At 46.9% G+C, this 23088-nt stretch overlaps 5 protein-coding genes across 6 annotated transcripts; all 5 read right to left on the reverse strand.

Moving 5' to 3' along the window:
* Positions 1 to 3948: 3948 nt before the first annotated feature.
* Positions 3949 to 5863, reverse strand: LOC129593138 (uncharacterized). Of its 2 annotated transcripts, none has more exons than XM_055489328.1 (2): positions 5439 to 5863; positions 3949 to 4965 (listed from the first exon to the last, which is right to left on the reverse strand). In XM_055489328.1, exons 1-2 carry the CDS (start codon positions 5560 to 5562, stop codon positions 4283 to 4285), a joined length of 807 nt encoding a protein of 268 aa, XP_055345303.1. In that variant the 5' UTR covers positions 5563 to 5863; the 3' UTR covers positions 3949 to 4282. The 2 variants fall into 2 exon arrangements, with proteins under 2 accessions (XP_055345303.1, XP_055345304.1); XM_055489329.1 differs by having other exon boundaries at positions 5428 to 5863.
* Positions 5864 to 6827: 964 nt separating this feature from the next.
* On the reverse strand, positions 6828 to 9183 carry LOC129593205 (uncharacterized). Its single transcript, XM_055489417.1, has 2 exons — positions 8750 to 9183; positions 6828 to 7955 (listed from the first exon to the last, which is right to left on the reverse strand). The coding sequence occupies exons 1-2, from the start codon at positions 8871 to 8873 to the stop codon at positions 7048 to 7050; spliced, it is 1032 nt and encodes a 343-aa protein (XP_055345392.1). The 5' UTR covers positions 8874 to 9183; the 3' UTR covers positions 6828 to 7047.
* Positions 9184 to 15619: 6436 nt separating this feature from the next.
* Positions 15620 to 17032, reverse strand: LOC129593214 (uncharacterized). Its single transcript, XM_055489429.1, has 2 exons — positions 16708 to 17032; positions 15620 to 16595 (listed from the first exon to the last, which is right to left on the reverse strand). Exons 1-2 carry the CDS (start codon positions 16874 to 16876, stop codon positions 15805 to 15807), a joined length of 960 nt encoding a protein of 319 aa, XP_055345404.1. The 5' UTR covers positions 16877 to 17032; the 3' UTR covers positions 15620 to 15804.
* Positions 17033 to 18046: 1014 nt separating this feature from the next.
* Positions 18047 to 19147, reverse strand: LOC129593171 (uncharacterized). Its single transcript, XM_055489378.1, has 2 exons — positions 18962 to 19147; positions 18047 to 18681 (listed from the first exon to the last, which is right to left on the reverse strand). Exons 1-2 carry the CDS (start codon positions 19116 to 19118, stop codon positions 18047 to 18049), a joined length of 792 nt encoding a protein of 263 aa, XP_055345353.1. The 5' UTR covers positions 19119 to 19147.
* Positions 19148 to 19990: 843 nt separating this feature from the next.
* On the reverse strand, positions 19991 to 22403 carry LOC129593217 (alpha-1-antiproteinase 2-like). The gene is made up of 2 exons (XM_055489434.1): positions 21243 to 22403; positions 19991 to 20917 (listed from the first exon to the last, which is right to left on the reverse strand). The coding sequence occupies exons 1-2, from the start codon at positions 22219 to 22221 to the stop codon at positions 20742 to 20744; spliced, it is 1155 nt and encodes a 384-aa protein (XP_055345409.1). The 5' UTR covers positions 22222 to 22403; the 3' UTR covers positions 19991 to 20741.
* Between the last annotated feature and the right edge of the window lie 685 nt (positions 22404 to 23088).

Genomic DNA, 23088 nt, shown 5'->3' on the forward strand with positions numbered 1-23088 from the left:
CCATTTTTTTCAAACTTTCAAATGATTTGAAAGATCACAAATTTGGTGCGAAATCCCTTAAATATTATTAAAGCATTAATTATGTACTTAATTGAGTTATTAAGTGTTATTGTATTTCAGTATCATTAGGTAATTAACTTTCTTAGGTCGCTTATCAACGAATTAATAACTTATCGAAATGGCTACGCGCAAGAGTATCGCGCGTGTAGTACTTTGACTACGCGCGAGAGTTTTTCGCGCAAAGTCAAAATAACTACGCGCGCGAGTTACCGAAATTAGAAAGTTATCGATTTTGAACTTACTATTATTATATCTGAATAAACAACCACGGTCAAAATTAATGTTATGCAAGTGTCCGAACAATTTCTTGCATATATACCAGTACTGTGTGCAAGCCGGCTTAATTTCGTATTACAGGCCGGCACAATTAAGCTGCCTACTGGTACTCATGACGGTTGTAATTCTTCATTTGGTACTATTTACTCCTCTAAAATGGACTCACCTTTGCTTTAAATTGGAGGTCGTTTTATGCCATATGAAGCAGCTGTAGAAGCTGTCCAAGATCAAGGACAACTGATCACCAAGTTTTTGCAAACCCTGGAGGAAACGCGAGGACATCGAAAACACATCCGTCCCATGCAACTTTCCCATACAGTTCCGCTCGCCCAATCTATAAAAAGGGAGGCGAATATCGCCCACACGGGAAAGACGAGCAGGCTACCCACAAGTCCATCACAACGACGCTCAGGAGTGGTTGCAAACCATACGTCCATGTGAAGGTTCTTAACGGTATGACGGAAATCGTACATCTGCCGGCGTGGAGGACCATAACCATGCGCTTACAAGCGCCATAGTCCAACATATCCCAGAGAACAGAAGACTGTCCGCAACGGGAGTTGACACCGGGCTCTTCATCACCCGCGCATCGCCTCGTACAATCGCGGGTACCATCAACGTGACGCGTCGGTCGATGGGAATGTTCGGGACAGTCATCACACAAGACAGTTTTAATCAAGGGACGAGAATTTGCAATGAGAAACGACTGGGGTGTCGGGAGGACACGATGCTAACGCAGGCAAACCTCGCTAAATAGTAAAATACCAAGACTACGTCAGCACTACAAAGTCAATGGTAATGCATAGCCTTCCGATTCCGGAAGTCGGCCGAGCGCTGGGCACTGCAGTTACTGGATCTTCCGCGAGAGTCATCTGAGGTCAGTGTCTGCTGTTTCTCATCGCGTGTGCGCACTGTACGATTGTCTGAAGCCTGCCGTTGTAAGGATCTTCTGCTAGACGGGACAACAGCCAACAGATCTTCTAAAGTTGCAACTATTTCGTTTGTTCTGTTTCCCGGATTCAAACGGTCATGTTGAAATTGAGTACGTCGCAGTCTACGGACAGCCGCCGGTGAGGAGCAACTACCTAATTTATGCGTTTGCATTTGCTTATGACCTACTGCTGCAAAACCTATCCAGACAGCAAATTGCTAGCCCGACCGAAAATTTCGGGAATGGTTTCGCGAAATCGCTATAACGGGAGTGTTGAAGCAACCGCCAAAAACTAAGGGGCGAAATACCCGTAGTAAGACAGTGATCACCTTTCAAAGCATGCGCGTTTCCGCACAAGAAGCCAAAGCGGAGGAGAAAAGCAGTGAAGCTGCCGCCTAAACGAAGAGATACTGCTCTCCGAACTCGAATTATGATTTTAGAATTATTATCTGTATAATGCTGCGGCAATGGTGCCAAATTGTAGTTTATTATTGCTCCTTTATGAAAATAGAAAACAACAAAACTATCGCGAATTTGTAGCTGATTCTATACAAGTTTTACTACAGGCGAGAGCTCTCGCGCGTAGACAAAGTGCTACGCGCGTGAGTACTCTCGCGCGCAGACCTGACCTTAACTTAATTACCTAATGATATTGACTTAATTAATACTGATTATTCTTATCAACGAATTAATTTTGTAGTAGAGAATGTGTATGACATGATTGAGCGCGCAATGGGCAATATGGAAGACGACATGGTGACGCTGCCGTTTCCACCGACTGCGACAACATCGGCGTCACCGTCCGGCAGCATGGTGCGACCGCGTCAGGGGGACACTGTGTCGTTCAGGTGTCCCGTCCCCGTGGGCGGGCATTACGCCCGCATCAGCTGGACCATCCAGGGCCGGGCAGTTTTCGAACACGGTCAGCCTGTGGCGCCCCATCCGCAATACGAGTTCACGCAGTTGGACAACGGGACCGCAGTGTTGCGCATCCTCAACATCTCGCTGGCGTCCAGCGGGGAGGTTGTCTGCCGCTTGGACGTGGCGGCCAGGACGACCGAGCTGCAGCGCTACACCCTGATCCCCCGCGTCACGCGGGCTTCGGAGGTCTTCGCGGAAAACCTGTCACCGCGGCAGCGGGTAGCCGTCGGAGGTAGCTTCAACATCAGTTGCCGGGTGCGGCTGCCACTGGCGCCGGAGGTCGCGGAGAACGTGCGACATCATTACATGTGGCGCTACAAAGGTCAACTGCATCATGCGCCAGCTGAAGTGCCGTACACGTCGCATCTGCCGGCGTTGTGGACGGGGACCGCTACCGACCCGCCCGGTTTGGTGGACGGCACTGTGGTGGGCGAGATATTCGGTCTGCCCATTGTCAAAGTGCGGCTTGATTCGCCGTACGCGGCGCGTTTATTCCGCACCACCGCTGGTGACTCCGGCATCGTCGACAACGGCTTCACATTCCACCTCACTTCATCGGAAGCTAACCTGGGCGATATCGGCCCGCTGGAGTGCTGGTTCCGACCGCATCGACACCTCCACGAATGGATCGTGCAGTCGGCCTTTTTGGATGTCGAACCATAGCTCAGGCTGCTCTGGTGTCGGCCGCTTATGAATCAAATGGACACCACGCATTATGAAATAGAGAACTTATTTTTATTTTAGCAGTTACCTGATGGTTGAATAATTAGTATTAACACTGATGGCTGAGTAGTTAGTATTAACACAACCACGCTCGTGCTCTGATCATGCAAAGAAGCAAATGTCCAGATGAATCTACTGCATTAGTAGAAACCGTATGTAGCGTGGCAATTTCTTTTCGAACACAGGATTTCTCGATGAAAAACGTAAGTAACAAGTAATTTGCTGTGTTTGAGCCTGAGCGTAGGTCGCTTATGCTGACCGTGGCCCGTATTCGCTTTTTCCACTTTCACCTCACCCACCTGTACCGCATACTTCCCAGCCCAGCTCATCCCCGGAAAGGCGGCCAACAACGAAAAGCAGTTCAGTGACACGAAGCAGAATAGCCGTTGAGACTCGAATCTTGAGCTCATATTATCTCCCAAAACTTCTGTGTTAAAAGCCTTGCACATTTCCGAACTTCACCGCACAATTAATAGCTCAAAAGAACGAGAACACATTACAAAAGTTTATTCTCAAGATTCCCTAAACATGTGGAGTTAAACTGTTAATTAAACTGTAAAGTAAAGTCCCTACTAAAGTGCCCGCGCTTGTACAGATAGATACTTGTTCTTACGTATTTTGATGGCTGTCGCTTATTAAGGTGAAAGATTATTTCATTCTCGGATATCTGTAAACCATCAAACGATATAACATCAGATTCTGCCTTTCTGCATTTTTTTCTGGTGAGCAGTTAGTTAGCTGAGCACATGCAATCGGATACTCCTCTTTTGAAGTCCTGTACTATTTTGTAGTTTGTACTATGTTTAGTGCAGTACTATTAATAGTAATACTATGTACTATTTTCACGATTAGTACTATTTTGTAGTAATATTACATGTTGAGCATTTTTTGTTTAGAATAATTATTGTTCGTTTAATTGTTACTCGTACATACTGTTTTATGCTTACGAGAGCCAATGCCCATTGCCCACTGGTTTCATCGAAAGCTCACGTGTTTGTTGAGAAATTTATTTATTACATTAGCTTGACGTAGATAGATATCGGCTTTCTTCAATTACGGTTGCACGAGCATGGTTTTGTTAACATTTATTAATTCTGCTAAAAATTACCATTTAAAATGAAGATAATTGTTGCCGTATTCATTCCATATTATAATGCGTATACTCGTATCGCATGTTGTCCACTGGCTCCACTGTTGACCTACAAAAACTGAGCCGTAGCTATTCGTCGACATTCAAATAAGCTGACTGCACGATCCATTCGTGGAGGTGGCGATGCGGCCGGAACCAGCACTCCACCCGGCCGATATCGCTCAGGGCAGCACCGGATGAATTTAGGTGGAACGAAAAGACGCCGTCCCGCGCATTGTCTGTTATTCCAGAGTCGCTGGGGGCGTTGCGAAATAGACGGGGTCCAAGCGGGTCGGTAGCGGTCGCCGTCCACCCCGCCGGCAGATACGACGTGTAGGGCTCCTCTGCGGGCGCATTCCGCAGCTCACCTTTGTGTCGCCACATATAGTGCTGTCGCACATTCTTCGCCACCTCCGGCGCCAGTGGCAGCCGCACGCAGCAACTAATGTTGAATCGGTCCCCGACGACCACCTCCTGGTCCCAAGGCAGGACTTCCGCGAAGACCTCAGCGGCCCGCGTGACGCGGGAATCAGGGTGAAGCGCCGCAGCACGGTCGTCCTGGCCGCCTCTTCCAAGCGGCAGACGACCTCCCCGCTGGACGCCAGGGAGACGTTGCGGATACTCAGCACCGCGGTCCCGTCGTCCAACTGCGCGAATTCGTAATGTGAATGCGGTTGGGATGCAGGCAGCGCCACCGGCTGGCCGCGTTCGAAGACGGTGCGACCCTGGACGGTCCAGCTGATGCGGGAGAAGTGCCCGCCCACGGGAACGGGACACCAGAACGACACAGTGTTCCCCAGATGCGGTCGCAACACGCTGCCTGATGGTGACGCCGACGTTGTCGCAGTCGGTGGAAACGGAAGCGTCACCATGTCGTCTTTCTTATTGTTCACCGCGCGCTCAATCATAACAAATACATCGTGCACTACAAAAATTAATTTTACCGTTAAAAAATTTAATGCGTGCTGACTTAATTACACATATTCGTAATTAGACTTACTACTGATACTTATTAACATACTCTGTACTTTTATTTCCACTTAATTAATACTGAAATTGTTTAGAACAATTATTTGGTGTCAGTACAAATTATTAATATGTGGAAAATGTTATTTGGTCTTTTAACTGCGCTCTTGTTTCGATGCTGTCGCAATACCTCTTAAAATGTGAAATGTAAATTTAGAGAAAAAAGTTCTTTTACCGGAGAAAGACGTAACAAGACGTCTTCAGTATCATTTTCATAGAATTTTAAAAAAATCCCACTGTTCAGATAAATATGGTCGGGAGCCGAAAAAATGCATACGGCACCGCAGCTCTAACTTCTTCTATATCTGTAAAAAGACTTTAGATGACTTCCATTTACAGCGTACTGCTTACGCCGCCTTACTTCTAACGTACCTGTAGGAATCCGCCCATGGTCAGAATTAGCATCCGCGGTTTTTTGCGTGGTGCGCGCGCTGCACCGAAGACCTGGCTGCCAAAAGCACAGTAGCCAGCCGTAAACCGTCAATATACGATGCATGGAAACTCGAAAGTACGGTTACTTTCGATAAATAATTATTATTTTGCGTAATTCCTTTCTTTTCGTTTAATTCTGAGGTTATTTGGATTTTATCGGAGAGCAAAGTTAATGCTGGCCTTTTAAATTCTAGTCTGAATCACCTGCACAATGATTCACGTTGTTTCATGACTTGGCTTTCAATCAGCCACTAAAAACACCGTTCGCTTCGTCCTGTGCTGGAGAACGAGCGGCATGAACTTCGTGACACCAGTAGAGCGCTGCATGAAAACGTAGCACAAATTCCTGACGTCATGAGTCGCGATAGCAGTACAGTACATCGTTTATCTATGCGCCACTGAGCCGATGCAGTACGCACTTGATTTCAATTGTTATTGCCTTTTTTTGGCGGCGATCATCTGAGTCTTCTCGAAGGTTGCTAGGGAACTCCTCTCGATCCATCTTTGGTGCAGAGCATAGTACTGCGTTCCGGTCCGTAACCATAAAGGTCGTGGAGAAATCTGCTTGAAATCTGCTTACAGTAATGATCAGTTTTACTATGCCGAAAATGATGTGTTAAAGAAAAACTTGTCGAATGTCATGGAAACTTATTTCTAAGTAGTTTTATATATTTATCTGCTGTGGGACCTCCGCTTGGATGCGTGGTACTGGTAGAGACCCCAGCTCAAAGTGACCTTGGAAGACGTTTTTAAACTCTATTGCTGAGACACTTTCTTTACGACAAACTCTAAAAACAAATGGCGGCAAACGGAATATTTACTCACAGTCTCTTTCAAATAATTAGCACGGGATAGGCAAAAGTTTTCAAAATTTGATCGCCCCAAAGCATTCATTAGGACGTTAGAAAACCATTTCCATACAAGAACGCGGTTCTTCAACTCGCTGGGAGTGGCAAGCCGTTTGTGTGTATAAACAATCGAACGGTGTACTATCAGCAACCTTTCTGCATTGCTCATTAGCTGACCACTTGCAAATGAATATTTCGGTTGTGATTTGTGAAATGTGTAGTACTACCTCACTCGCCTACGAGGTACGACAGTCAATGGCAACTGGTTCGGGATCCAAATCACGATGATGGGAAATTCTCCTCAATACGGGAGCTTGATGAAAACGCCGATACACATCGGTATTTTCAGCTACGGTCGCACGAAAATGGTTTTGTTAAGACTAATTAATTCTGTCACCAATTACCATTTATACTGCCGGTAATTGTTGCCGTAATTACCATTTATACTGTATAATTTGAATTTTATTTCTCAATATGTACGAGTACAAAGCGAGCTTCGCTCAACAATTATAATCGAATGAAGAATTTGTCCCAATTTACATGAGAAGGGACTGTGTATAATTATATACTGTACTTCAAGTATACCATTTATACTGCAGATAATTGTTGCCGTAATTATTCCATATTGAATTGCGTAGTCATATCGCCTGCTGTCCATTGGTTGCATTATTGGCCGCCACAAGAGCAGCCTGAGGCTTGAGCTATGGCTCGACATTCAAATAGGTGGACTGCACGATCCATTCGTGGAGGTTACGATGCGGTCGGAACCAGCACTCCACCGGGCCGATATCGCCTTGGTCAGCATCGGTTGAATTCAGGTGGAAGGCGAACACGGCGCCCGGCGCGTTGACGTTGATGCCCGAGTTGCTGACGGCGGTGCGGAATAGCCGCGCCACGGCGTGCGCAAGCGGCGAACCGCGCGTCACGTTGACAATGGGCCGACCCCAGAGGTCCACGACAGTCCGCGTGTCGTTGGCGGTCCTCGTCCACGACGCCGGCAGATGCGTTGTGTAAGGCTCCTCAGCCGGCGCATTCAGCAGCCGCCCCAGGTGCCGCCACATGAAGTGATGTCGCACGTTTTCTACGACCTCCGGCGCCAGTGGCAGCCGCACCCGGCAACTGATGTTGAAGGTGCCCCCGGTGACCGTCTCCTGCGACGGTGGCAGGTCTTCTACGAAGACCTCCGAGGCCTGCGTGACGCGGGGAATCAAAGTGAAGCGCCGCAGCTCGGTCTTCTTGGCCGCCTCGTCCAAGCGGCAGACGATCTCCCCACTGGACGCCAGGGAGACGTTGCGGATGCGGAGCACCGCGGTCCCGTCGTCCAACTGCGCGAATTCGTAATGTGAATGCGGTTGGGATGCCGGCAGGGCCACCGGCTGGCCGCGTTCGAAGACGGTGCGACCCTGGACGGTCCAGCTGATGCGGGAGGAGTGCCCGCCCACGGGAACGGGGCACCAGAACGACACAGTGTTCCCCAGATGCGGTCGCAACACGCTGCCTGACGGTGACGATGACGATGGCGTTGTCGCAGTATTTGGAAACTGCAGCGTCACCATGTCGTCTTCCATATTTTCCATCGCGCGGTCAATCATGTGAAATGCATTATACACTAGAAAAACTTATTTTACTGTTGCAAATAACAATTAATACGCGTTAACTTAATTATACATACATACCTAGATTGTAAATAAACTTATTACTTACTTATCTGTATACTTAATAATTAATACGTTAAGCAAACAGTGAAAGAAGATTTAACTTGTTAATGATTGATTTGATTGATTTGTTTTTTTTTGATTTGTATGCCGCAGTCGTTTACCAATAAAAGATTAATACGTAAATAATACGAATAGTTAGCTGTTATCTAAACAAATATTAATAGCACAAAATGTTATAGGTAAGTAGACTTTTTTGCGCCGTCGTTTCGATAGCTATCGCAGTAACTATCAAAATGTGAAATATAAGGGGCGAAAGTAAACGCGTTCCACCGTTCCCCTGTACTGCTGCCGTCACCCGCCTGGAGTGTGACGTTACGGCAATACATATGGCTAAATCTGGCGCAGTACGTAAGCGCCATGTTCAGCCACAACGTCAAACTCCAGTCGGGTGACGGCAGCAGTACAGGGGAACGGTGGAACACGTTTACTTTTGCCCCCTATATAATTTTAATGCTGATGGCTTGGTGATCGGTGTACATACTGGCATTTTGAAAAAGGTTTTCTACCGGGAAAACCGTAAAAAATACCATTTCGTACAGAATTTTTAACAAAAAACCCCGCTGGTCGGATAAATATGGCCCGGACCCGGTTGCGGAAAACGGCTAACGGTAGAGCAGTTCTACTAAATCTGTAAACAGGCTTTAAATTCCCTCCACTTACTACGTACTTCTAACTTGTAATGTACCTGTGGAAATCCGCCACTGGTCAGAGTTCGTAACCGTGGTCGTTTGTGTGGTGCGCGCGCTGCACCGAAGACCTGGCTGCCAAAAGCACAGCAGCCAGCCGTAAACCGTCAATGTACGATACATGGAAGGACAAGACCACTGTACGTTATCATGTAGCGTACTTCCGTTTCTTCTTCTTTAATTCGGAGGTTATTTGGATTTTATCGGAGAGCAGAATTAGTGCTAGTTAGTGCTTCCAGGTTCTGGTCGTCAGTCTCCCGCACAACGATTTATTTTGTTACATAATTGTGTTTTCAATCAGCCAATATAAAGCACCTTTCGGTTCCTCCTGTGCTGAAGAACGAGCGCCACGACGCCAGTAAAGCGCTGCTTGAAAACCTCGTACCAGTTCCTGACTTTATGAGTCGCGAAAGCAGTAAAGAGTTTAACTATACCACCGCTGAGACGCTGCAGTAAGTACTGTTTCGATTTGTTAGAGCCTTTTTGACGGCGATCATCTCGCAGGTTGCTAGGGAACTGATCGATCCATCGTGGTGCGCAGCAAATGGTACTGCGTTTCGGTCCGTAACCATTAAATTAAGGTCGTGGAGAAGCCTCGTTCAACTTCAAATCAGTTTACAAAAGGACCGACTCTATACATATACGACATGAGCTATGACTTATGAGCTATAGCAGTTACTGCTATTGTTGCCAGTATGGGCTGTTTCGAGCTGAAGAGTAAAGCTGCTTTTATGAAGTCATGACGCATGGAATACCGGGAAATTCAGGGATGACAGCTAAAAGTCACCGAGCAGTGTAGATTATAAAATAAATTACAAAGCTTTTCAAAAAGTCGTATGGGTTTGTCTTTTTTTAATTTGTCTTAGGTGACTCTTCATTCTGGCTTAAAAAATTGCAACAGCAAAATTATGCCGGATCGAAATTAAAACCGACTCGAACGAAAAAAGCGGCTCAGCCCTCATTAAGAATAAAGAAAAAGAATGCCTCGCGCTCCGCGCTCGGCAAAACCCTCTTGGACGGAAACTAATATTTGACCTCCCCACGATTTTTCTTGAACCTATGACCACAGGCTATTTTTTCACTTTTCTCATTAAATGGTCCGTGCGATTCCGATTTTTTCTACATTATTGCACTTATTGCTGCCTCCGTGGCAACGATTTAAGTATTTTACTCGTAAGAATGTACTACAGTACCACACTATCACTGTACCAGTATCTAAAAAACGTCGTTACATTAAGTACTCTATTTTTTTCTATACTTAAGAACCAGTCAAAATTTCTTCTGACCAACGCTTTCAAAACAAAATCAAAATTCAGAAGGCAAACCTATGGAAAATTAGGAATTTTTCAAGACTAAGCTTGACTTAAACTGACCACGCGTTGATTTATCTATAAAAACCCAGGAAAAATACGTTTTGAACGGAAACCCTCTTGGACGGAAACTAATATTTGACCTCCCCACGATTTTTCTTGAACCTATGACCACAGGCTATTTTTTCACTTTTCTCATTAAATGGTCCGTGCGATTCCGATTTTTTCTACATTATTGCACTTATTGCTGCCTCCGTGGCAACGATTTAAGTATTTTACTCGTAAGAATGTACTACAGTACCACACTATCACTGTACCAGTATCTAAAAAACGTCGTTACATTAAGTACTCTATTTTTTTCTATACTTAAGAACCAGTCAAAATTTCTTCTGACCAACGCTTTCAAAACAAAATCAAAATTCAGAAGGCAAACCTATGGAAAATTAGGAATTTTTCAAGACTAAGCTTGACTTAAACTGACCACGCGTTGATTTATCTATAAAAACCCAGGAAAAATACGTTTTGAACGGTAAGCTTGTATGAATATAGAGATAGAGATAAAGAAAAAGAATAATCATTAAGAATTAAGAATAAAGAATAGCCCTCATTAAGAATAAAGAGGGCTCATTAAGAATAAGCCCTCATTAAGAATAAAGAAGCTATCATTCGTATCGGAATGTTTTATTACGTTTTCCTGTTTTGAAAGTATTGGTGGCCCAAATGTCATGGCGCCATGACATTTGGGCCACCTGACACTTGGGCCACCGTACATTTGGGCCACCAGTACTTTCAAAAACAGGAAAACGTAATAAAACATTCCGATACGAATGATAGCTTCTTTATTCTTAATGCACGTAAAAAATTAAATATTGGCATATTAATAAAAGTTCTGCAACTTGCAGCATTAACCCGGCAACGTCTGCTAGGTGGAAAAACCACCAGTAAAGTTCGCCAATTTTTAAAACGCCAAGACTACTGTTATTGCCTGGGTTACATATGCTTTAGATAGAGCAAAGATAACTCTTTGCATAGTGAATTTTAGTTTTTTGATAAAACACACCATAAAAAACCTACATTGCTTAAAAAACACTGAAAAAATAACGTAAAGTTCTACGAAGTGTATCTAAATCGGCTGTTATGATAAAAATATGGGATTAAATTAGTGATAACTTCATGTGGGTATCTCACAATTTCAGTATCAAACAAAAGTCTGCAGCTCTTCTGTAAAAAACTGTGGATTTTCAAAAACAGCTGGTGGAAATTCCACCGCTTGGGCATTGGCGTAGGACAGCAGCATGCTGCCTGAACAGGCACAGTGACCAGAGCCGCACACTTCATATGATTCAGCCGTTGCACACTAGGAGAGTAGCCAAACATAACACCGTCAGCTAACTGATCCAAATGTCGAACAATTAAGGACATCTGAGTGCGTTTATAATATCATAAATGGTAATAAAACATTTTTTTTAACATATCACAATGTTTTCATCGACTGCAATAGGTAAACAAACAACAAAACGACGTGGTGAATCCCTGGTGATCGAAGAAGCCAACCATAAATATGGCTGGCTGTGATCAGTGTTGTGCACATGTAAACTGGCGCAGCCCACCATGACCCTGTTGCATACTGACCGGATATCACACATTTTTTTGATTATAAATTCAACCATGAATCTTTTCATGATAAATTAAATTGCATAAGCTAACCATCGTAAACAGCTACCACAGCCAGGTTGATTCGAGTAGATTAAGTAGACACAACGTTGTGTACAAGGGAATTTGTGTGGTGTCGCACCGGCAACCACCTTGCCCACACCGTACGTATTGTATAACGTCAATGCCCAAGCGGTGGAATTTCCACCTACCCTTCAAATTTTAAACTACTGCAGCAAAAATTTTGAAAAAAATAGTTTAAGTTCATTATATTATTGTTATTCTATGGTATGAATTTCAACTTTGACAAAAAATTCCTTGATACCTCGGGCATTGCCGGGTTAACAACGTACGAGTAAGTACACAAGATTCGCAAACAAGCGTGCATTAATATTGTATTATGGAGTGTTTGTAGGCATATAAGCGGATACACATGGGGCTGCATGGGTTCGATCAATGCACTCTGTAGCAGCATAAGTAAATCGAACTCATGCACTGACGATGCGAGCAGTTGCCGTTAAATTTACTCCGCATCCTTCTGCTTATCAAACATCTTCCTGATCAGATTTCTGTTTGATTAAAATTTCAATTAATACATGGCGCTAAAAACCTAAGAAACCTAAGAAAGCTGAGAAACATAAAAATACAGGGAAAGAAAAGAGTTACAAGAGACCGTAATGTGCGGTGGGCCGGTGGCCTAAGTGTCAGATGGCCAAAATGTCAAGTGGCCCAAATGTCAGGTGGCCCAAGTGGCAGGACACCCAGCCCGTCCACTCTAGCAGTCTTCCTCTCACTTGAGATTTGCGTAAAAACCTTTTGGTAATTTCCGTTTTCAACATTAAAAATAAGCATTACATCATCAGCTGACTGCCTGGCTTTTGGCCTCGGGTACCTGGCGGCTGGCGCGGGCGTTGGTATTTTGAATTTTTGACTGGTAAGAGTTATTATAATAAACTGACAGGTAATAAAGTGCCGTAAATACACATTAATTAATCTTTTCAGCGAAATGTGCATTACAGGACTGAGCGCGCAATGGACACACCATGGTCACGCTGCTGCTTCCACCGGCTGCGACAACGGCGGCGTCACCGTCTGGCAGCGTGGGGCGGCCGCGTCTGGGGGACTCTGTGTCGTTCCGGTGTCCCGTGGCTGTGGGCGGACATTCCGCCGGCATCCGCTGGACCGTGCGGGGCCGTGCCATCTTCCTGAACGGTCAGCCGTTGGATCGGCCAGCCCAGTCTGAATTCGCCCAGTGGGACGATGTCGCCGTACTGCGTATCCGAAACGTCTCCCTGGCGTTCAGCGGTGAAATCGTCTGCCGCTGGGATGAGGCGGCCAGGACGACCGTGCTGCGGCGCTTCTCCCTGATTCCCCGCGTCACGCGGGCCGCTGAGGTCTTCGCGGAAGGCCTGCCGCCGGACCAGGAGGTGGTCGTCGGCGACAGATTCAACATTAGTTGACGGGTGCGGCTGCCTCTGGCACCGGAGTTCGCCGAGAATACGCGACATCACTACATGGGGCGACACCAAGGTGAGCTACGGAATGCGCCCGCAGAGGAGCCCTACACGTCGTACCTGCCGGCATTGTGGGCGGGGACCGCTAGCGATCCGCCCGGTTTGGTGGACGGCATTATGGTGGGTGAGACCTTTGGTCGGCCTATCGTTAGCCTGCGGCTTGATTCGCCCCACGCGGCGTTCCTTCTGCACTGCCGTTATCGACTCCGGCATCATCGACCTCGTCTTCACTTTTTACCGGACTTCATCCAGGGCTACTCTGGGCGATATCGGCTGGGTGGAGTGCTGGTTCCGGCCGCATGGACACCCACACGAATGGATCGGGCAGTCGGCCTTTTTGGGTATCAAACTATAGCTCAAACTTCTCTGGTTTCCGCCATTGGCCAATAACGGATTAAATGGACCACACGCGATACAACGCGGAAGTGCAGTTGTATGTCCTCGGAATATTTAACGATTTGGGAGACAGCGAAGACTTTTTCTTAGTTTTCAGATTGGCTGTTCGGGAATGATTGGGCCTAACGTTGTTTCTCTTGGCAGCTCTGCTATGACTTTGACAATTCTAAGTAAACTATTTTATGTAAAGCAGTAGGTTTTCTTAGGTTTCTTAGGTTTCTTAGGTTTTCTTATCCTAGGGCCTAGGTGTTTTGATGTGCTTACTGTTCTAGGTTATTAGATTTACTTGTTTTCCCTTATGTCTCTTATGTATGTGTTTATTAAGTTTTACTTATTAAGAAAACATTGCTGGATCACAGGCTCGCAGTTAATCCGTATTAGCGTAGTGAATGCAGTACCGATATTAGCTGAAAATCGAACGCAGTAATTAAAATCAGTGGTGGCAAAAATGAATGGTGGCCGAAAAGAATGGTGGTGTGAGGAGAGAAGCGGCTCACATACAGCGACAAAATCTTTCAAATGATTTCAACGTATTGCGCCGTGGTGCAGTGGTACTGCCTACGCGGATCTAACGACGTAGCCGGGGTTCGATTCCCCCATCGGCGCCTTTTTCAGCCGTTTCTCGGTTTCCCTCGGATTGCGCCCTGCTTAGATGGTAGCAGATCACGGTTCGATCACGGACCTATGGTATGAGACTGGTGTGCTAACCTCGAACGGGAGGAACAGAGCAAAAACGAATAAAAAGATAAAACGAATGGAGAATGCGGTGAGCCGGAGACGCCGCTTAAAGGATCGCTTAGTCTCGCTACGAGGACGTAGCGAAAGCTGCAAAGGGGGTGTGAGCGGAGAAGCGGCTCACGCACAGCGATAAAGTCTTTCAAAGGATTTCAACGTATTGCGCCGTGATGCAGTGGTACTGCCTACGCGGATCTAACGACGTAGCCGGGGTTCGATTCCCCCATCGGCGCCTTTTTCAGCCGTTTCTCGGTTTCCCTCGGATTGCGCCCTGCTTAGATGGTAGCAGATCACGGTTCGATCACGGACCTATGGTATGAGACTGGTGTGCTAACCTCGAACGGGAGGAACAGAGCAAAACGAATAAAAGATAAAACGAATGGAGAATGCGGTGAGCCGGAGACGCCGCTTAAAGGATCGCTTAGTCTCGCTACGAGGACGTAGCGAAAGCTGCAAAGGGGGTGTGAGCGGAGAAGCGGCTCACGCACAGCGATAAAGTCTTTCAAAGGATTTCAACGTATTGCGCCGTGGTGCAGTGGTACTGCCTACGCGGATCTAACGACGTAGCCGGGGTTCGATTCCCCCATCGGCGCCTTTTTCAGCCGTTTCTCGGTTTCCCTCGGATTGCGGCCCTGCTTAGATGGTAGCAGATCGTGGTTCGGTACGTCCACTTCGCCTATGAGAATGGTGTGCTAACCTCAAACGGGAGGAACAGAGCAAAAACGAATAAAAAGATAAAATGAATAGAGGATGCGGTGAGCCGGAGCCGCCGCTTAAAAGGATCGCTTAGTCTCGCTACGAGGACGTAGCGAAAGCTGCAAAGGGGGTGTGAGCGGAGAAGCGGCTCACGTACAGCGACAAAATCTTTCAAATGATTTCAACGTATTGCGCCGTGGTGCAGTGGTACTGCCTACGCGGATCTAACGACGTAGCCGGGGTTCGATTCCCCCATCGGCGCCTTTTTCAGCCGTTTCTCGGTTTCCCTCGGATTGCGCCCTGCTTAAAGTGGCCAAAAAGATTGGGCGCCCTTGATCGCATGTATCCTTGCTGTCGCTGGAGATGCTGCTCCCACGGATAACCATGTAATCATAACCGTAATTATGATTATGGAGCGCTACATATTTCGATGGCCCGACGTGAACCTTTTCTATACGGTAGTCTCCAATGGACAGACATCACTTTCACATGCTTTGAATCAACAAAATACTCTGTACTTTATTCAGTTGTTAATTCGATCGCTATCACTCAAAACTTTAAAAACGCTTAAACTGTCACTCAAAACTTTAAGTTTTCTCGTTTCTTTATTTATTTGGCCTTACAATCTGACTAAATACAGTACACGTATCATGTATGTATACAGTGAGCTGTGGTTAGGTATCGCACAGAATTATATCTACATTGCACACGCTGTACACGCTTTAATACAGTGACCAGAAAAGCCGCCACCTAGGGTTTTATCTCCACCTCCAGATTTGTGGACTGCACGATCCATTCTTGGAGGTGTTTATGCGGCCGGAACCAGCACTCCAGAATGCCACGATCCCCCAGCCGGACCACCGAAAACTCGAGATTAAAGATGAACGACCCGCCCTCCTCGTTCTTTAGGGGGCCCGGGTCGGCGGTGACCCTCCGCCGCGTCCACCCAGCCGGCATTCCCGGCGTCATGTACTGCGCCTCGCGCGTCATATTAACCAGCCAGCCGTTGTGGCGCCACAGATAACGCCCGTCCAGATCCTCCACGACCTCCGGCGAAAGCGGCAACCGCACCGGGCAGCTGATCGTGAGACTAGCGCCGACCGCCGCCTCGTGGTGCGACGCGAGGGGGGTCGCGAAGACCTCGGCGGCCCGCGTAACCCTCGGGATCAGGGTGAAGCGCCGCAGGATGGACTTCCGGTTACCCTCTTCCAGGCGGCAGACGATCTCCCCGCTGGACGCCAGGGCGACGTGGCGGATGCGGAGCACCGCGACGTCGTCCCACTGGGCGAATTCGTAGTGGGTCGACAGGTCCACCGGCTGCCCGTGCTCGAAGACGGTGCGGCCCTGGACGGTCCAGATGATGCCGGAGGGGTTCCCGCCCACGGGGAGCGGGCAGGGGAACGACGCGTCCTCCCCCAGATGCGGTCGCAGCACGCTGCCGGACGGAGGCGCCGGGGTTGTCGCCACCGGTGGAAACGGGAACGGCAGGGTGACCAGGTCGTCCTCCTTATTTTCCAGCGCCCGCTCCATTTTGAAATCCACTGCAAATGGGACCGTTGAATGCATAGAATAATTACTTGCGATTAGCGGTTGTCAAGCAGAAGTAATGAGCAAAAGGTTCGCGAGTAGTCGTACTGCGCGTTTCGACTGTACCTGTTTCATTCCACGAGTGGTTCCCGGTCTTCTGTGACGAGCAGGCGCTGCACTGGATGTCGGGCTGCCACACGCACAGGCCGCACAGGAGCCAGCCGAAAATCACCCGTATCCGCAGCATGGAAAGAATATGATTGAAGCACGTACTAAACGGGAAATGTGCAAACATTTCCCTAAATAATCTTTCGGGTTCCGACACACTATACTAGCCGGTCGCGTACACTGTCCAATCTTCTCGGAACTGTCTGCTGGTTACTACCGCCAAGACGATATACAATACAGCAGCACTGTCATTATTAATACTGGGCTATTATATTGTGGAGGCATAACCGTCTGTGATGAGAATGTAAGAGAACGTCATCGTTTTTGGTTGCTAAGGCATTTTTAGATCGATATACTGAGTGCGTTGTACTGTGTTCGTTGCATAGTAAATTAACGTTGTGGAGAAGCCGGGTCGAGACAAATCCACAGCTAAATCAATAGCATGCCGAGCACGGATAAATATTTCTTTATGACGATGAATAAACACTAGGAAGATTTGTAAGTAACATACTGCGAATCTGATCCCGCTCGCATAAGGGCCATGCATTTCTGTAAAAGGTCCGGCTACATGGGACCAAATTCAGGTACATGCATGCTGCACGGGATCTGTCGCTTTCGCTTCAGCCTCAAAACATTTCTCGCTTTGTTTTTGCTGACCTACAGAGTGTATAGTGCAGCCAAATGATTTGTACAGCAGTATATAGATTGGCGCGAAAACCGTTTATACGCTCAACATCCAGTTGGGACTGTTTTGGGTGAAATATTATTGCAAAAAAGGTTAATAGTGCAAATGCAACAAGTACATTGTCAATTTGACTGTTTGACTTGATTGGTAAAGTATGATGTGATGTGTCAGCATAATGGAAGATTTGAGTATAATATTGTCAGTTAGGGATTTTGTGTTCTTGCGCGTTTCACCTGCTTTTCCGGGTCTGCAGGAAAACTGCGCTGGCTGCAGAATCCTCTTTGGGTTGGGTGGTGTTTTGGTGGGTGGTGTTTTGGTTCGGCGCCGTATCTCCAATGAATGCCGATACTTCCGGGTTCTGTCGTGAGCGGTGGCAGCAGCCACCGGATAATATGCTGTGTGGACATTGTTTCCTTTTCGTATTCTGCATTTTAATATTCGTCAAAGGATGTGCATATGTTTCCTGTGTTTTCGTTTTTGCCGATCAGCGGTCAACTTGCTGACCAAAGCATTACTCCAGTTTTGAAGTATATAGCATACTATCCGCCGAACGTTTCGCTTTTTGTTGGCTGCAGTTTGCGTAATTACTCTAGAGCCAAATGGTATTCATGCTTATAAGGATTCCTGCTCAATGACGCCACCTGACACACGGGTCTTCCGCCGGCGCCGATTGTACACCCTGGGAATCAAATACAGCACACCGCGGGACCGCATCATGTAGTGCTCGCGGACATCCGCCGCGACCTCCGGCGCCAGGGGCACCCGCACCCGGCAGCTGAGTTTAAAGCTGCCGCCGACCACCGCCCGGTGCTGCTGCGCCAAGTCCGTCTCGAAGACCTCGCTGGCCCGTGTGACGCGGGGGATCAGGGTGTAGCGGCGCAGCACCACCTCCTGCAGGTGGCAGACCACCTCGCCGCTGGATGCCATGGAGACATTAAGGATGCGTAGCACAGCCACACTGCCGTTCCGCTGCGCAAATTCGTAGTCCGGATGATGGGCCACCGGTTGACCCCGCTGGAAGACGGTCCGCCCCTGGACGGTCCAGTGGATGTCGGAGAGACGGCCGCCCACGGGCACCGGGCAGTCGAAGGAGGCATTTTGTCCCAGACGCGGCCGCACCATACCGCCCGCGGCCGCCGATGGTGGCGCCGTCGTTGTCGCCGCCGACCGAAATTCAAACGTGACCAGGTCGTCTTCCTTTGCAGAGCCTTCAATGACCTCCTCCAGAGGCTCCCATTTCGTTAAATCTAAGCACCAAATAATGTCAGTGTTTGCTGTATTCTCCTCCAATTACAAACAGAGTTGTCGTACGAGTTGTCTAGTATTAAATATTTTGTTAAATATCATGTTTCAGCGCAATCTTCGCGATTAATATGTGCTATTGGTACCTTATTACGCTCGAGTAGAAATTACGGGACAGGCTTGTCAGCCCACTACGAACGCCGCATTGCGTTGAAGGCTGCGCATTTTCATAAATGTTGCATTTTCATAAAACGTCAGCTGACAACTGGACGGTAGTCACGGTACCTATGGTAACTGCCGATTGGTCAGAATCAGTGACTGCGGTCTTCCGCGTACTGCAGGCGCTGCAGCGAATGTCCCGCTGCCATAAGCACAGGGCGCACAGCAGCCAGCTGTGAAGCGTCAATATCCGCTGCAGAGAAGAGAAAAGATGGGACCACATTATAGCTGACCCTTTTCCGGTCGTAATTTTTTGGTGGTGTCCCGGGTGTTGTAACCGTATTCGGACGTACGTTAGCGCTGCGGATTGCATGGGAAACCAGTAAGTACTTATTAAGCACAGTATTTAATGATGACGAGCACGGGAAAATACAGTGATAATTAATTATATGGCAGCGATTTTAGACAGTAAGTAATTATTAAGATAAGCCTTAGCAACGGTTTGTAATAGCCCTCTGTATTGGATTGCTAAGGCATCCAACGATGGGCACTTGACACTGAAGCGGATATTATTTTGTTACCTAAGCGGCTCCCCATTTTCTGGCTACGTGAATGTGGCAAGGTTACCAGGAGCGTCGCATGTTACGCGCACTTATCCACAGCTGGCCAGTCTGCTCCTCCAGGTGACCTCAGTTTTTTGGTGCAGGGTATTGCAACTTTTAATAAGCATCACATACAAGTACATACTGAGTACTAAAACAAAATTCATAACAAAAACACTTCTTCAATGCTCTCCTGCTCGGGGATCGTACCCATGACACATAACGCGTTTCCCCGTTGCATCTGAATAGACAGCCGCTGTCTAAAAAACTCTTTTGCCCGCTTCTGGCCTGTGGCGGAAGCCATGCAGTTGCCGACCTTCCCCACGAGTTTTTTCGTTCCGCCTCCCCAGGGTCCGTAAATTTCCAAGGCGGCAGCTACTAGATTGTATCTTGGTTGTAGCCAGTCGTGTTTCACAACAGTTTTCTTCTCTCCGCCTGCTCCGCTGCTGCACCGACGCACACGGAAGTACGGTCGATATACGACGCGGCGAGTGGGTCCACGCAGGTTACGTCAATAGCCAGTGGTTTTCCCCGCTCCCACGGGACGAGGGTAATCACATCTGGCCGTTTTTTATCTTTCACAGACAGACCTTTTGGCTCCATTCTGGCCGGAAAACCTGCGGTCTTCAAAGCACGGGTGAATTCTCCACTGATTCCATCGTGTCGTGGCAGTTTTTTGGTTCGTTTTTCCTCTGGACCCGTTATGTGTGCCCGTGTATTTTGCTATCGTTTTTGCATGATCTGCGTAAAGCATTCGGACTGCGTTGCGAGACAACCATTGGTGTCGAAGACACCTGCAGTGCGACCAAGTAGCTGTAATAATTTATTGTGTCAGGAATCTGGCGAAATCTAACAAAATTCATAATTATACAGAGCGTCATTAACGCGCAATCATCACAAATTCACAACAACACCGTCTGGAACTACACCGTGTGCTGACGATATTGACCGTTACTTCCTGGTCAGATATTAAAAAGTACATTAATATTTATCTCAAATGCAAAGAATTTATCAGATGAATAGGTTTATCATACAAATGCATTGCTGAATTGAATTTCTGTTTCTCATTGTGATAGTTTTGTAGTGTCGCAGCAGTGTTTAATGGCTGCTTCCTAAGCGCCAGCATCGCGTTAGTTTAGGTATTTCTTGTACCTTTTCGCAAGGAATAAACACCTGTCTTGTACAGTTGTCTGTGCATGATACGTCAGGCATTTGCCGCATGGCCATCCATGATGATGAAACGTATTACGCCGTCCACACATTCAGTTGCGTAAATAAAACTACTGTACCGCTTTACACGCACTCTACAACGTTGGAGTGGGATCAGCGATCCTTCCCATGAACAGAGGAAATTCAGCATTATTGTCCCAGATGATCAGCAAAAATGGCCGATTGGCTTCGAATGCCGGAATATAGTTGCACGTGTAAACGCTTCGCAAAATTGTGACAGTTGCTGCCTTGATTCCGTATTCATCGACATCTGAAAGTTAAATTACGTTGCGTAGAAATCGGCTAAGCACAACATGCGATTACTGATATTACATCTGTGCGAGTTTATATATTATCAACTTCAATTGCCACTCTTTCGGAATTTCGGGAACTCGGTATTTTGAAAGTGATTTACCTCGAATAACTGGACATCTCGTCAATTTATCGAAATTTAAAAAAAGCATACGAAAGCCGGTACTGCCGATATTACAAATCTTAAGCGCTGCTACTATAATAATACTATAACAGATCTGTGAAGTGTGTGGAAATTATAAATAATTATGCTGCATAATTATTGAGAATGTATTTGTACGTACCAAACATGGCATTTTGCGCAAAGTCAGCCACCTTCGTCTCCGCCGGTTTTTCGAACATACCCGACATATTCCAGGATGGTCGGTACATGTCAGCGAGACCCAACGCTGTCGTACACGGTATCAAGTCGGTCGTGGTGGAAATGCGGAATTTCGGCAACGTTACCATAATTTCGGAAATGCTGCTCTTATTCCGCCATTCGACCAGCTCACCGCCCGATAAACGGTTTTCCAGCTGTCGCAAACAGTCCGGACCCTCCTCCGGCAACAAGAACATGACACTGTAGTGGTTCCCCTTAATGTCCAATATCAACACCTTCGGATCCAGGGGCGTCAACTCGGCGTTCTCGTCGTCCACATTGTACGAGCGAAAGTCGTGCTTCTCCGAATTTAGAAAAGGTATAAGGCGTTCCCGGCCGTCGGCCCAATAGAACTCTCGGTGGCAAGCGGAATCCGGATCAAACGGAAAGTCCCACTCTCCGGAAAAGTCAATCGTCGATAGCAGAATTAGATCGCTTTTCCGAACCTGGTCTAACTGCAGGCGCGGCAGAATATCATGAATTTTCCATGACGAGTGGCATTGTAGGAAGTTGTTAACAGCTTCGATAGTTTGTTGCGGATCAGATTCGAAGGGTACGCCGACGAATTGGATGTCCTCATAGATTTGCAATGCATCACGGTAGGCGGCGGTCAGTGTCGCGCGCTGGTCGTAAAACACGGCGTTGGCCTGAGTAAAACCGTTGGCTTTCGGGGAGAACAGTTCCTCACACAGCTCCTTTATGGATCGACCGTTAGGGCATATCAGTCGCCACAGGCGCTCATGAATTTCGCCCTCGGTACCCAGTAACAGACAAGCCAAAACACTTTCCACTGAATATGGGGAAATGATCAGATTGGACGTAGATGACACAGTATCAGCCGCAGCTTTGTACAAATCCACAGCAAACGCCAGCTCACAGCTCTGATCAGTTTCCCTGCTCATCTTTCAGCATAAACATAACGGCGGATGCCGTACAGATACGTGCAGCTTGATTCGATGTTTCAGAGGATAATCAAGATAAAAACCACGCGGTATGTTTGTTGGTGAAGCAAGGGGAATCGGGATGTGTCGATAAGTACGGATTATGGATATGACTGTGACATATGTCTCATGGTTAGTATCAAAATTTGTCGAATGCCTTAGAAGCAGAGATCTGCAAACTCGGAAGCACGTACGTCAAGTCAAGCGCATACTGCCTGAAGGGAATAGCACTAGCAGGCAGTAGAACAGATCGATAAAATTGTGAAGTTGCGAAATTGTTGTTAAATATGCTGCTCGAGATACATGCAGCACTAACGCGGTGGTGTTGCATTCACGCAGAGTTTCTACAGCACTGCGTAGATTTACGGATTTACCGGTATACTGTATACTCTAGTGTTTAGTGTATGCGCAATTTCGCATGTGTGGGCGCCTTGTACAGATACTGTACATATAAGCACTAACTACCTTTTTTAATATGTACATGTACTGTTTAATATGTCCATGTACATTTACGTTATTAGTCTTTTTAATATGTACATACATGTATCTGTACTGTTTATTATGTAGTACAATTGTACCTTAGTTGTAATGTATACTGTACATGTACAGTTGAACATGGACAGTTGTTGTACAATAATGGGCAAAACTTTTTCAATCGGACGCAATGCCCATTGATGGACACTATTTCACTCCGTGCCTAAGCGTTATGTACACGTATATACTGTACATCACTAAGACCACGAGTAAATATGTAATATAACTGTATATTTGTATAGTGTGTTCGCATCTCTGTCACTCTATAAACTGTTATGCTAATAAGATTTTCTG

The sequence above is a fragment of the Paramacrobiotus metropolitanus genome, unplaced genomic scaffold, assembly GCF_019649055.1.
Source record: "Paramacrobiotus metropolitanus isolate TYO unplaced genomic scaffold, Prichtersi_v1.0 Parri_scaffold0000060, whole genome shotgun sequence".
Taxonomy (NCBI): domain Eukaryota; kingdom Metazoa; phylum Tardigrada; class Eutardigrada; order Parachela; family Macrobiotidae; genus Paramacrobiotus; species Paramacrobiotus metropolitanus.

Excerpts from the sequence above, each read along its gene's own strand:
- LOC129593205 (XM_055489417.1), bottom strand. The coding sequence starts at position 8,873 with ATGTATCGTACATTGACGGTTTACGGCTGGCTGCTGTGCTTTTGGCAG. Across the intron at positions 7,956-8,749 it reads CCAGTGGCGGATTTCCACAG|TGTATAATGCATTTCACATG; the intron begins GTACATTACAAG and ends AAGTTTTTCTAG.
- LOC129593138 (XM_055489328.1), bottom strand. The coding sequence starts at position 5,562 with ATGCATCGTATATTGACGGTTTACGGCTGGCTACTGTGCTTTTGGCAG. Across the intron at positions 4,966-5,438 it reads CCATGGGCGGATTCCTACAG|TGCACGATGTATTTGTTATG; the intron begins GTACGTTAGAAG and ends TAATTTTTGTAG.
- LOC129593171 (XM_055489378.1), bottom strand. The coding sequence starts at position 19,118 with ATGTGGTCCCATCTTTTCTCTTCTCTGCAGCGGATATTGACGCTTCAC. Across the intron at positions 18,682-18,961 it reads CCAATCGGCAGTTACCATAG|ATTTAACGAAATGGGAGCCT; the intron begins GTACCGTGACTA and ends TTTGGTGCTTAG.
- LOC129593217 (XM_055489434.1), bottom strand. The coding sequence starts at position 22,221 with ATGAGCAGGGAAACTGATCAGAGCTGTGAGCTGGCGTTTGCTGTGGAT. Across the intron at positions 20,918-21,242 it reads TGCGCAAAATGCCATGTTTG|ATGTCGATGAATACGGAATC; the intron begins GTACGTACAAAT and ends TTTAACTTTCAG.
- LOC129593214 (XM_055489429.1), bottom strand. The coding sequence starts at position 16,876 with ATGTTTGCACATTTCCCGTTTAGTACGTGCTTCAATCATATTCTTTCC. Across the intron at positions 16,596-16,707 it reads CCACTCGTGGAATGAAACAG|TGGATTTCAAAATGGAGCGG; the intron begins GTACAGTCGAAA and ends TCCCATTTGCAG.